The sequence below is a fragment of the Sceloporus undulatus genome, chromosome 3 (genome assembly GCF_019175285.1).
Source record: "Sceloporus undulatus isolate JIND9_A2432 ecotype Alabama chromosome 3, SceUnd_v1.1, whole genome shotgun sequence".
In the NCBI taxonomy this organism is placed as follows: domain Eukaryota; kingdom Metazoa; phylum Chordata; class Lepidosauria; order Squamata; family Phrynosomatidae; genus Sceloporus; species Sceloporus undulatus.
In genome coordinates, this window is record NC_056524.1 from 196604048 (window position 1) to 196616850 (window position 12803).

General features: G+C 41.1%; 1 protein-coding gene across 3 annotated transcripts in view; it reads right to left on the reverse strand.

The window, feature by feature from the left end:
- Positions 1-12803, reverse strand: part of GRK5 (G protein-coupled receptor kinase 5) — a 244695-nt gene that overhangs the window by 18545 nt on the left and 213347 nt on the right. For all 3 annotated transcript variants that reach the window (XM_042458695.1, XM_042458696.1, XM_042458694.1), the window contains exons 10-11: positions 3615-3652; positions 1813-1902 (exon numbers count right to left, since the gene is read on the reverse strand). In XM_042458695.1, the coding sequence (XP_042314629.1) occupies positions 1813-1902; positions 3615-3652 (128 nt within the window). The remainder of the gene's footprint in view (positions 1-1812; positions 1903-3614; positions 3653-12803) is intronic.

A 12803-nucleotide genomic window follows, 5' to 3' on the forward strand; every position in this document is an offset into this window, starting at 1 on the left:
TTCAGAGTTTTAAAAAGTTACTATTTTACTAAAACTTCCAGAATCCCCCAGCCATCATGGCCACTGGCATATGATGGCTGTGAGATTCTGGAAGTTGTAGTCCAAAAAAATTTACTTATTCAAAGTCTGGCTTAAATTCAAAGAATTAAATAAACGATTCCATCTGGGCCTTGGCTAAGAATCAATTTATGTTACAGCTACCACTGGGACAGCACTTTAAGTCATTCCACATGCAGTTGTAATCAGGAGGCAAGGCGTTTATATGGAGTGATTCACCAGGCAGTTGGAAATAATTTTCTGCACGTTACCCCATACAGTATTTTTATTTCCAGATGTTTGCATAAGCAGGGAAGAAATTGCCCCACCATGTGGTGAACTAAAATATAGAAACCTAGGCCCACATGAGGTGGAGTGATTTAATTCACTTCATATATTGAATTTTAACTTCTCAGAAAATATAGGATGAATTCTCTTATAGAGAAATATGTTCAAAATTCTGCTGAGATGACAGTATACACAGAGAGACAGAAGAACAGATATTTCTTTGGGTCAGACCTCTTTCATAAACTCTTTATGATTTAGTTTACTAGGATCAAATCTCTCAAATTTTTCATAAATTTAAAAAGTTAACTTAAATAATATTATGATATTATGAAATCAAAGTATTCCAGTTCAACTTATGTAATGTAAATTTAAAGTATCTGGTGCCTGCACAAGCTTTTTCACATCAACATTATCCATTAAAGTAGATTTATTAAACATTTCACATCAGTCTCCCTTAACAACACAGCAGGAAATTAGCTGTATCCCCACAGTGATTTACAATGTCAGAGAAAATCTGGAAATGTCCACACTATTATTCTGAAGCTGGGCAGACAACTTTGGTATGTTAGGGAGAACTTGCCGTTCCCATCACCAGCCCATTGCTGCGTTAATGCCATTCAACAGGAAACCACACTGCTCAAGTATGGTGGCAAGTGCTAATTGCAAAAGATGTTTTGTGGTATGATGGCAAACTACAAAAACAAGTATTGCCTTTCAGTTTTAATGTGTTTGCCCATTGGCTGCTAAAGTTCAACAGCCTGTTTTTTTGTGTGGGGTAGGGGTGGGAATCTGAGGCCATAAAATTAGCCTTGAAGAACCAGATGCAACCCACTGACTATCCCTTTTCTCAAGTAATCTCATATTCATTCCCTTTACTGGAAGTACTTTGAAATATGGGTTTGACCACAGCTTCCTAACACTGACAAATAAGTAGCTTATATTCTTGCAAGCATATGAACTAGGTGCTCTATTTTTCTAACACTCTATTCCTTCTGAAATGGTTCAATTTTATGACATGTAAATGTAATTGCTCCTATCAAGTATGGAGAACTGTTTCCTATACTGAATGTATTCTCATATACTCACAGTTGCAGTACAAACTGAGCCACCATTTTCTCTTTATGCTATCCATTCAATTCCTATTCATGAACACCATGTCTACTAATGACATCCCTTACATATGTTTGTTCTGTGCCACCACAATTCTTATAAAGTAATTCTCAAATCTTTGGAAATCAGGATCTTGGAAGTGGAACAGATTTCATTAAGTAAACATATGATAACCTGCACTGTTTTGGTGGCAGGGACGTGGAAATTGTAATTAGTGTTTCCACTTTATCAGAAGATGACCCAGATAATGCTTTACCAGTGCTGCTTTATGCTTGCTTTGTCAGGCATTATTATGTTTTGATTGCTCTGCACTGCAGAGTTTGAAAAAGCAACATTCAAACCCAGTAACAAGAAAACATAAGACACCAAATCACATACCCATATAACCAACTGTTCCTACCCGTCCACGGATTGATTCACCCTCGGGGATTTTAACAGCTAGACCCAAATCAGAGATTCTGATATGGCCTAAATGGGGTAGAAAAAAAAGCAAATGTTCTAGCACAAACACAAAATCTGTAGAAAATAGTATTTTTTTTCCTATTAAATGAGCATTATTAAAATGAACATTTTGTCACTGCAGGACAAAAATAATACTAGCTTTTTGGAGGACCTCATCTGGAAAACTGCTCAAAGGAACAAAAGAAATGGCTCTCTATTAGAGGCTGGGCCAAAAATCTTTCCCATTCTGCAGGACCATTAATCCTGCATAAAAGGGGAGACAGATTTTTTTTTTTTCAAATTTGAGAGGTTGGCATATATCTCACAAATGTTCATCTTAGCTTAAAGATAACATGGGCAGTTTTTTCCTGTCATTTTAAAAACAAGAACCGAACATATTTCTGGAACAGAATGCTACTGGAAGTTATGCTAAATCAAGATATGGCATTCTGTGATAGAGCAGCTAAGCCACATGAAAGAAAAGACAAACTCTTGGTCTATTCCTGTTTAAGGCAGAAGAAAAATTTCCCCACCTCCTTAAGATTCATTCAATCTTCAAGGGCTTGGATTTTTGCACCCTTTATTCAAATGTAAAGAAACTGTCTGATTGAATATTTTGGCTTCACACTACATTATAGCAGACTATCTGACTGTCTTGGCAAGATATGCATAGCAGCTCTTCTCCATGTTCTTAAACAGGAGCTTTTAACCTCAACTATTAATGAATTGACTTTATCGGGGATACCTGGGGTGTTCAGCATTCAAAAATATGTTCTATTATTAAGGTCCAAATCCACTGTGAAAAGCAGAGAACATGGGACAGAGCAGATAGGCATGAAAGAGTGGCCTGAGTCCATTCTGGACCCAAGCAGATTGGAACTCTGCTGATCACAAGGCCTGCTCCAAAGGCAGGCTGATCATACAGGGGCAGATTGGCATTGCCAGGAATCAGTTTATTCCGGTTCCTTTTTGCTTCAGTATTAAGGACCGCAGTGTGGCTTCAGCACAGCTTCCAACTGCTTTGTAGGTGCATGTTGCCACACCTCCAAAGTAGCCAGAAGCCACTTCATTTTGACTGTGTGCTTCACCCTTATGTTATTTGACATTATAATAATAGAATCATAAGAGTTGGAAGAGTCCACAAGGGCTATCCAGTCCAACCCATTGCCATGCAGGAATACAAAATCAAAGCACCCCTGACAGATGGCAATCCAGCGCTTTAAAAATCTCCAAAGAAGGAAACTCCACCACACTCCAAGAGAGTGTGTTCCACTGTCAAACAGCTCTTACTGTCAGGAAACTCTTTCCTAATGTTGAGTTGGATTCTTGTTTAGCCAGTGAATACAAAAAAAATAAGGTGATGTTTTGTCATGGAGATTACTCTGAAGAACAGGATGGAATACATTTGGAAAGAAATGTGAACCATCCAAATCCAGGTACCATATTTATTTGGGAAGATTCTCAGAGTTATGGAATAAAGACAATCTGTCATTGTCAGCTATGTTATCATTAACCTAACACACATGGCTTTTCATAACTACACTTTCCCTGCTTTTCTTTCTCATTCATACTGGCTAAAGTTCTATCATTTTCTGTATCTCAAGACAAGCATTAGTTACTGCTCCGTCTCTCAACCACTGCAGATAATGATTTCACCTTGTACAATACTATGTAGCACAACTAAATATAAGCCACTTTACTGTGGAAGATGAGGCTTTGCCTAAAGCACTCATACTTACCATAATCATCTAACAGGATATTTTCTGGCTTCAAATCCCTAAAAAAGAAAAAAAGGAAAGGAGGGAGGGGAAGACTGCAGTTATTGTGTGAAAGTAGCTTTGATAACATAGGAATAGCAAGGCATCAGAATGCATTTTCTTGCCATTAAACAGCAGGGAGCAAGCTTATGTGGTAAAGAATTCAGAAAGCCAATTAAAAAAACATGGTTTTGAGGCAAGATAAAGATCCTGGTCCACCAAATAACACTGCTTGCTCTGCTGGCACATGCTCACTCACTTTAACAGGGTGTAATAGAAGAAAATCAAGTCATTTGAAAAGTGGTGCTGGAGAAGAGGTCTACAGATACAATGGACTGCTAAAACAACAACAAGGAAGAAGAATGGGTTTTACAGCAAATCAAACCTGCACATAGAAGTGAAAATGATCAAACAGAGGCTATAGTATCTTGGACATATCATGGAATGTGACTCATTGGGAAAGATGATAACTCTTGGTAAAGTGGAAGGTGGTAGGAAAAGAGAAAAGCACACTACAGGTAGATTGATTCAATCAAAGAAGTCACAACCCTGGATCTGAAAATCTGAGCAGAAGAGTTGATGATCTTGGAAATCTTTATTCATATGGTCACCTTTAGGATTCTAGAGGATGGAGCCATATCAGTTAAAATGGAATCATTCTGCTATATTTGTGTAGTGTGAAAAGGCCTACTGTCTTCACATAAGATAAACATGATCCTATGGTCTGAACTGGGACCATACAAAGATCTTTAACCACCTGATGACAATAGATAAAACAGATTAATAGAAATATCCATAGCATGTTTGTTTTAATTTGGTCATTCCAATGAAATACTTGGATTCTGAAAGAGCTGAATACTTTGCTCAGTGAAATAACTGATAACATTAGATTGCATAAAGATTCATTAGTGTTTTGCTTATATATGCTTTAATCATTTTTATCATATTTCCTGAATGAACAGTGATTTATATTTGTGATGATGTTTTACTATTTTACTTTCAAGAAAGTTAAATAAATATCAAATAAAATTTTCCAATACAATTCTTCATGATGCAGAATGACTCCTTCATTGTATGCGATAAAAATGTCCAACTAAATGAATCATAAATCGCTAAGTAAATCACTAAGTAAATTCAGTAGTCTAAGTTTTTAAAAGAAACTGTGCCATTTAAAATATATATATATATAAAAGTATCTTTATATCTTCACAGACTTCCTATTTTTATGCAATAGTTGTTCCATCCTGACAGAGCCAATTAGAAGTGATTTTATCTTTCCATTTCATATATACAACCATTTGTTTAAATAAAACAATGCAAGTTAATACAATAGAATACCCTAGTCAAGAAATGCTTCCACTGATATGAATTTTAAAGCTGGGGCGGGGGGTGGAATGCAGCTAATTCAAGCCTTTCCAACATGAAAATAAAGTGGAGAAAGTCATGTTACAGAAATTTTGCCACATTGGAATTGGTTACATTATACTTGAATTCAAAAGTCAGAGACTATCCAACATACAGGGTCCACTCTCCTCATATTTTAAATTACTTCTGATATTTTAAATTACTTTCAAATATTTTAAGTTTTGCTGTTGCTTGACAGGGAACTTAATAGTTTTCCCCCCTGTTAATCAGGACAGAACATTTTTGTTTGTTCAAAATATATCATGCATGCTATTTATTATTACAAGCCAAGGCACATGTACTAAGAACATTTCTGTTCCCTTCCTTTTGTTGGTTTAAATCCCTATTGACCTCACAAGATAAACTTCACAAGAAAAACCAATGGTAACGGGCCTACTTTTCAAACAAACAGTTCTGAGAAAATATGTGAAGGGCAAAAGGATGCAGGAGAAAATGGATGGCTTTATTTTAAATACGACTTCATGCTTATTCTCACTGTTAACAGAAAGAGTCACGCAGGAGTGAGGTGATAAAGGTCTTTCTCAGCATTATTTTTCCCCATTTTAATTGTAAACATTTCCTTGAAGAACCCAGATAGCTTAAATTTCTTGCAGTGTATACTACAATTTATGATTAACATCAGGACCATCCCTGTCATTAGACAGAATCACTTGAGGTAGCAGTCACCTGAGGCAGCAGATACTGAGATGTGTGTATTGGGAGAAAGCATTAAAAGCTTTCATGCCTGTTCCTCTTGAACCCACTCCCCTTTGATTCCACCTTTACTGCAGGACAGTTCATGTTGCATCTGCTAACCTAATCTGCTACCTATACTTCTGGATACTAAATGTCAACCATACAATTAAACCAGAAGTCAGCTTCCAGCAGCAAAAGATCAAGAGCCAAGTCTTTAGCATTTAAATTATTGCCTACAGAAATGAAAGATAGGTAAAGTTCTACATATTCATAGAATGCCAAAAAACAGGTTTGGTGGACAGAGATACAAGCTTCTGTGGATGTCGTACTGAAATAGACTCCGATTCATTTTCCAAATCAATGGCAAGCTTCCTGCTCCAGCAATTAAATAGTTCTCTTCCCTATTTCTCTGTGAGACTGTTGCACCCTAGATTGTTTCTCCTCTTTATGACAAAGTACAACTGGTTTATGCTTCAAAATCCTGACTGGGAGATGCATTTCATGGTGGTTTCATGGTGCTGTGGTAAGGTATGCCAACACACCCTTTGCCTGGTTTATATTAGGTAGACAATGAAGCTGCTTTCAGCCACAGAAAGGAAAAAGGCAGCCACAGAGTAGATAAATGTCTTCTTCATTCTGCATGGCAAGGACAACTTTGGGGGGCATTTAAATGTGATAATTTGGTATAGAATAATAAAATGACAAAATCGTAGAGTTGGTAGGGACCATAATGTCCATCAGGTCCAGTCCCCTGCCATGCAGGAATACATAACTTAAAGCACTTCTATCCAACCCCTGTTTAAAGACTTCCAAAGAAGGAGAGTCCACCACCCACCAAGATATTATATTGCACTGTTGAACACCTTTTACAATAGAAAAAAACCTCTTTCAAATGCTTAGGTGGGATCTCATTTCTTGTAATTTAAATCTATTGGTTTGTGTTCTAGTCTCTGGAGCAGAAGAAAACAAACTGGCTTCACCTTTCACAAGGCAACTGTTCAGCTATTTAAAGATAGTTATAATATTTTTTTTAAAAAAAGAGATAGTTATTGTCTCTGGTTTAGTTTGTGGTCTATTAAGAACCCTTGACCCTTTCTGTACATGTACATTTATCCCTTTTGAAATTCACTTTCCAAGTTTTGGGCCAGCTCTTCAATCTGTCAAGATTTTTTAAAATTCTGATACCATCCTCTGGCGTATTAGCTACCCCCCCTCCCAAATCACCTTTCATTTTGACAAGTATGCCATGAAGATAAAAGATTTTAAAATAATAATAGTAATAATAATAATAATTTTAAAAAATGGCCCCAATCCAAATTTTCCACTTTGAGCAAGGAAAAGGATGTCAGGAGAATTTATACAGATTTCTTAGACATTAGCAACTTAAAAGTTGTCTACTCATTCATTTTGTGGCCTTTCACATATGAGTTTTACTGAAAATGATGCAGAACTGCTGTCAAGGACTTCGGGGAGAAACAGGAATAGCATCTTTTCCCTAGGGGATTCAGCAGAAAGGCAGATCTCTTGCTGTGCCATATAAACTATAGTGGAATTTTCTAAGCACGTTCATGCAGTCTGAACTCCAAAATGAACCCCAGAGAAATGGAAGGTAGTATTATATTTGTGGGAGCCAATGTGGTGTAGTGATTTGAGTGCTGGACTAGGATCAGGGTTCAGATCTCTGTTCAGTCATGGACACATATTGGGTGACTTTGGGCAAATCACACTTGCTGAGCCTCAGAGGAAGGCAAAGGTGACCCCCTCCCCCCCTCTGAACAAATTCTGCCATGAAAACTCCATGATAGGGTTGTCTTGGGATCTCCGTTAAGCCAGAATTGACTTGGAGGCACACAACACTATATTTGTCCTTTACAGGCAGACACTTGATTTGAACCATATTATGATAAAATATTTCCCACAGTTTAACATGAAACCCAAACTCAATTCTGACAAGAAAAAGCCTAGCTAGTGGATGGTTTATTTGCCTGGCTTAGTAGACTTCATCCTGAGATATAAGTAGTTGTAATCGCCCTGGAAAAAAAATCATTCTCAGAGTAATCTCTGACCCATCCATGTAACTGGAGACACTAGTTGAATCTGTGCATCTTCTCCCCGGTTTATATGTGTCAGCAGAGACTGTAGCTGGAGAGAATTAGTTTTATCCCAATTACTTATGTCCTGGTAGCCACTAACGGTGGCTTAGCAGTTAAGATGCTGACTCTGACATTCGTAAGGATAGCAGATGGGCAGTTCAAGACCCAAGCACCATGTGATGGAGTGAGCCCCTGTCACTAGTCCCAGCTTCTGCCAACCTAGGAGTTTGAAAGCATGTAAAAGTGCAAGTAGATAAATAGGTACCACTTCAGTGGAAAAGTAACAGTGATCTGTGTGCCTCGGTGTTTAGTTATGCTGATCATGTGTCCATGGAGTTGTCTTTGACAACCTGGCTCCTTCAGCTTAGTAACAGAGATGAGCATTGCCCCCGACAGTTAGACCTGACTTGACAATCACATCAAAAGGGAAACCTTTACCTTTAGCCACTAGACTGAACTACTATAAATGGTGTATATGTGGGGTTGGCTTTGGAGGTGATTTGGGAACAGGAGTTACTCCAAAATTCAGCGGTATGGCAGCTACTGGGAACATGATGTCATCATCTCATGTCATCCATCTACTTTGCAAACTGGAGGGAGACAAAAATGGTGAAAGATCTGGTAACCATGCACTGTGAGGAGCGACTTAGGAAGTTGGCTATGTTCAGCCTGGAGAAGAGACAGTTAAGAGGTGACATGATATGATAGCCTTGTTTAAATGTTTGAAAAGATGTCAAACTGAGGATGGAGCAAGTTTGTTCTTTTGCAGGTGCCGAGAATAAAACAAGGAAAAGAGATAAGACTATAGGAATAGGATTACAGCAAAAGAGATTCCCCCTCAACATTAGGAAGAACTTTCTGACAGTAAGAGCTGTTCAACAGTAGAATATGCTGCCTTGCAATGTGGTGGAGTTTCCTTTTTTGAAGTTTTTTAAACAAAGGCTGGATGGCTATCTGTCAGGGGTACTTTGATTGGGTAGTCCCGCATGTCAGGGGGCTGGACCTGATGGCCCTTGGGGTCTTTTCCAACTCTGATTCTAAATCAGTAGGCAAGGCATGATCACAAGTGACAACTATCCAGGAAAAAGGCACTATCGTACAAGGTACAATGCTGCTCACATGCATGAATGCAGCTAGGGAGCAGGGAGAAGAATAAAATCTACCCTAGAATGAGGAATCTTGTTGTGTGCCTCCAAGTCATTTCTGACTTATGGCAACCCTAAGAAGAACTTACCATGGGGTTTTCTTGGCAAGAGCTGGTTTGCCTTTGCCTTTGCCTTCCCCCAAGGCTCAGAGCATGTGACTTGCCCAAGGTCATCCAGTGGGTTTTCAATGGCATAAATCAAGAAGCCAAGGCCCATTTGTCATGTCTTGATAACTACTACCCTGAATATGTGAAGAAATCTTGTAGCACCTTTGAGACTACTGAAAGAAAGGAATTGGCAGCATGAGCTTTGGTAGACTAAAGTCTACTTCCTCAGATGCTTTTGGTGGAGTGAAAAGGGAAAGGCCTATATATGCAATTAGTGCATGAGAATGTCAATTCAAAATCAAAATCTTTGGTGTATGGAAATGAAACGGCAAGTCCAGTTTTAATGGCAGTCGACAGTTGTTGGTGGACAAAGGCAGTGGAAGCTGCAGCCTGTAGATGAAGAGAATGAATGAGTGTGGGAAACAGAGAGTGATGTGATGGACACCTTCATGAGGACGGGAGTTAGTGTTGAAATGTGTGTAATGACAGGAAACCATTATCTTTGTTCAACCCATTGCTGATGGACTGTAGTCTGTGGATAAATTTCATTTCTGCTGTTACTCTTTCCAATCTTCCTTCATAGTTTTTTTGTTCAAGGACTGCTGTTCTTAGATGGAATATCCAGGAAGACTGACTGAAATGTTCTGCTGACAGTTTTTGTGTATTCCCATTCTTAATGTCTGATTTATGTCAATTTATCCTCTGCCCCAGAGACTGGGTTCCTGGACTGTTTCCCAATCAAACACTCACCAGGCTCTTCAAGACCATGTTGACCATGATATGAAAAAATGAATACATAACTGATAGATAACATGGAAATATAGCTCTTTGGGTTTGTAGGGCTACTCTACCATAATTTGTTGGATCTGGAGGGTGACTGTATTCCCCCTATATGGAAATAAAGACAGGAGACTATTTCTTGCTTCTAATTGTCATGTAAGGACAGGTTGCTCACCTGTAACTGTGTTTCTTCGAGTGGTCATCTGCGAATTCACACAAATGGGTTATTTCTGCGCATGCGCAGCAAACTCGGAAACTTCTAGAATCTCTGGGCAGAAAGTCATGTAACTTTCTGCAGTCTCTTTGCAACTTTTTGGCGGTAGCCCCGCCCATCCCGTATATAAGTCCCCTGGCGGTCCGCCCTTCTTCAGTTCCGAATGAGCCGCAAACAGCGCGGCAACAAGCGTTGTCAAATGAGCAGACACTGAGGGGAAGGATGGGTGGGTTTGTGTGAATTCGCAGATGACCACTCGAAGAAACACAGTTACAGGTGAGCAACCTGTCCTTCTTCTTCGTGGTCTCTGCGAATCACACAAATGGGTTCGACTAGCGAGCAATAGTCTCTGGAGGAGGGAGTGTCGATTAACATGAAAGAAATACAATAAAGTATGTAAACCAAACACCTGTGTTGTTTATTGACATACCACAGATCAATGAATGGCAGAAAGCAACACTGCCCTCCCAAATGCTGCATCCTGTCTGGCCCTGGCGTCCAGCCTATAATGTGTAATGAATGTCAATGGTTGGGACCAGACGGCAGCCTTGCACACCTCTTCGAGGGGAATTCCTGACAAAAAGGCTGCGGATGCTGCTACCGCCCTCGTTGAATGGGCTCTAACCCGACCAAGTAAGGGCTTATCAGCCAGTTCGTAGCAGAGGCGGATGGTGTTGACCACCCACTTGGAGAACCTCTGCGGTGACACCGGCAGCCCCTTCTTGGCTTCGGAGTAACATACGAATAGTCTCTCTGAACGCCTGGAACCAGCTGTCCTGTCCAAGTAAAACGCCAGTGCTCTCCTCACATCCAGAGTGTGGAGCTGACGTTCAGAGTCTGTGGTCGGATTAGGAGCCAGAGTCGGTAAAACGATGTCCTGGTTGATGTGAAAGGCAGATACTACCTTCGGCAAGAAGGTAATGTCTGTCCGGAGGACCACTTTGTCCTTGTGAAAACGCAGAAAGGGTTGATCCATTCTAAGGGCACACAGTTCTCCAGCCCGGCGGGCTGATGTGATAGCTACCAAGAAGGCTGTCTTCCAGGTCAGGAGTCTCAAGTCCGTGGTAGCTAACGGTTCAAAGGGTTTAGAGGCTAGATAAGCCAGAACAGTGTCTAGGCTCCATTGAGGCGAAGGATCTACAACCGGGGGATGTAGATTGTTAAAACCTTTTAAGAACCTCTTTATGAGAGGGTCTTTAAACAAGGAAGGTTTGTCTTGAAAGCAGTAGTGCGATGAGATAGCAGATAGGTAGCACTTGATAGAACTCAAGGAGAGACCTGCCTCAGTTAGTGTCATAAGAAATTCCAGGACTATTGGGATGGAAACACGGGATGGTGGAACTTCTCTGGTTCGTAAGAAGGCAAGAAATCTGTCCCATTTATAGGCGTAGGACCTCTGAGTAGATGGTCTCTGGGCAGCCCTAATCACATCCTGTATACTGGATGGTAGAGATTTTAGGACTGAATCTTCCATGCCACCAATGGGAGAGACTTCATCTCGGGATGGTGGACTTGTCCGTCGTGCAGCGAAAGTAAATCGGGACGGTGCTTCAAGCGAAGATGTTCTTGGGCCCGTTGAAGCAGGGGAGCAAACCACGGCTGCCTGGGCCACCACGGGGTGATCAAGATTGCTTCCGTGGAGTCCGTCCACATTTTTGTCAGTACTCTGGTGATTAGTGGAAAGGGGGGAAACGCATAAAGGAGGCCGTTTGTCCATTGAAATTGAAAGGCATTGCCCAGGGAGTCTGCTCCCCGGACCCGTGAGCAATACTTTTCCAGCTGGGCATTGCTGGGGGAAGCGAATAGGTCCACTATAGGCGTGCCCCATCGTTGAAAGAGGCGGGAGACTACTTCTGGGTGTAGTTTCCATTCGTGGCATGTTGTCTGGGACCTGCTGAGTTGATCCGCTAGGTCGTTCTCCTCTCCTGGGAGGTGGATGCACTGAAGCAGAATGTTGTGCTGTATGCACCAGTCCCAGATCCGAAGTGTGATGGCTAGGAGAGTCCTCGATCTTGTACCTCCTTGTTTGTTGAGGTAATACATGGTCGTGGTGTTGTCCGTTAGGAGGAGTACCACCTTGTCGGAGAGTAAGCTTTGAAAGGCCCTGAGTGCTTTCTCTACTGCCAACATTTCCAATGCATTGATGTGGAGGTTCAACTCCGTTAATGTCCATTTGTCCTTTACAGTGAGTCCTAACGCATGGGCACCCCATCCCTGTCGGGATGCATCCGTTGTCAGAGTTATCTCTGGCGAAGGCGGAATAAATGGCATGCCTGAGCAGACGTTGTCTGGTTGGAGCCACCATCTCAGCGAGGCTTGGACCTTCCTTGGAATGGTGAGAACCTTGTCCGGATGGTCCCTCACCGGATCGAAGGTGGACAGGAACCAAGACTGTACGGGTCTGAGGCGCAGTCTTGCCCAAAGGGTAACGAAGGTTGTGGAGGCTAAGTGTCCCATCGCCACCTGTATCACATGGGCTGGTAGGTGTCTGTACCGTAGACAGGCTCGTATGGCGAATGTTAGGGCTTGGAATCTGGACTGCGGGAGGTAGGCCCTGGCTGCTTCTGAGTCCAGCAATGTGCCTATAAAATTGATTTGTCTGGACGGGGTCAATTGGGATTTTTCGAGGTTGACACGAAGTCCCAATGATGCCAGTAGGTCTGGGGCAAAGTCCATCTGGTGTTGAAGGGCCTCTCTGGATGGTGCCGTGAATAGCCAGTCGTCCAGATAGG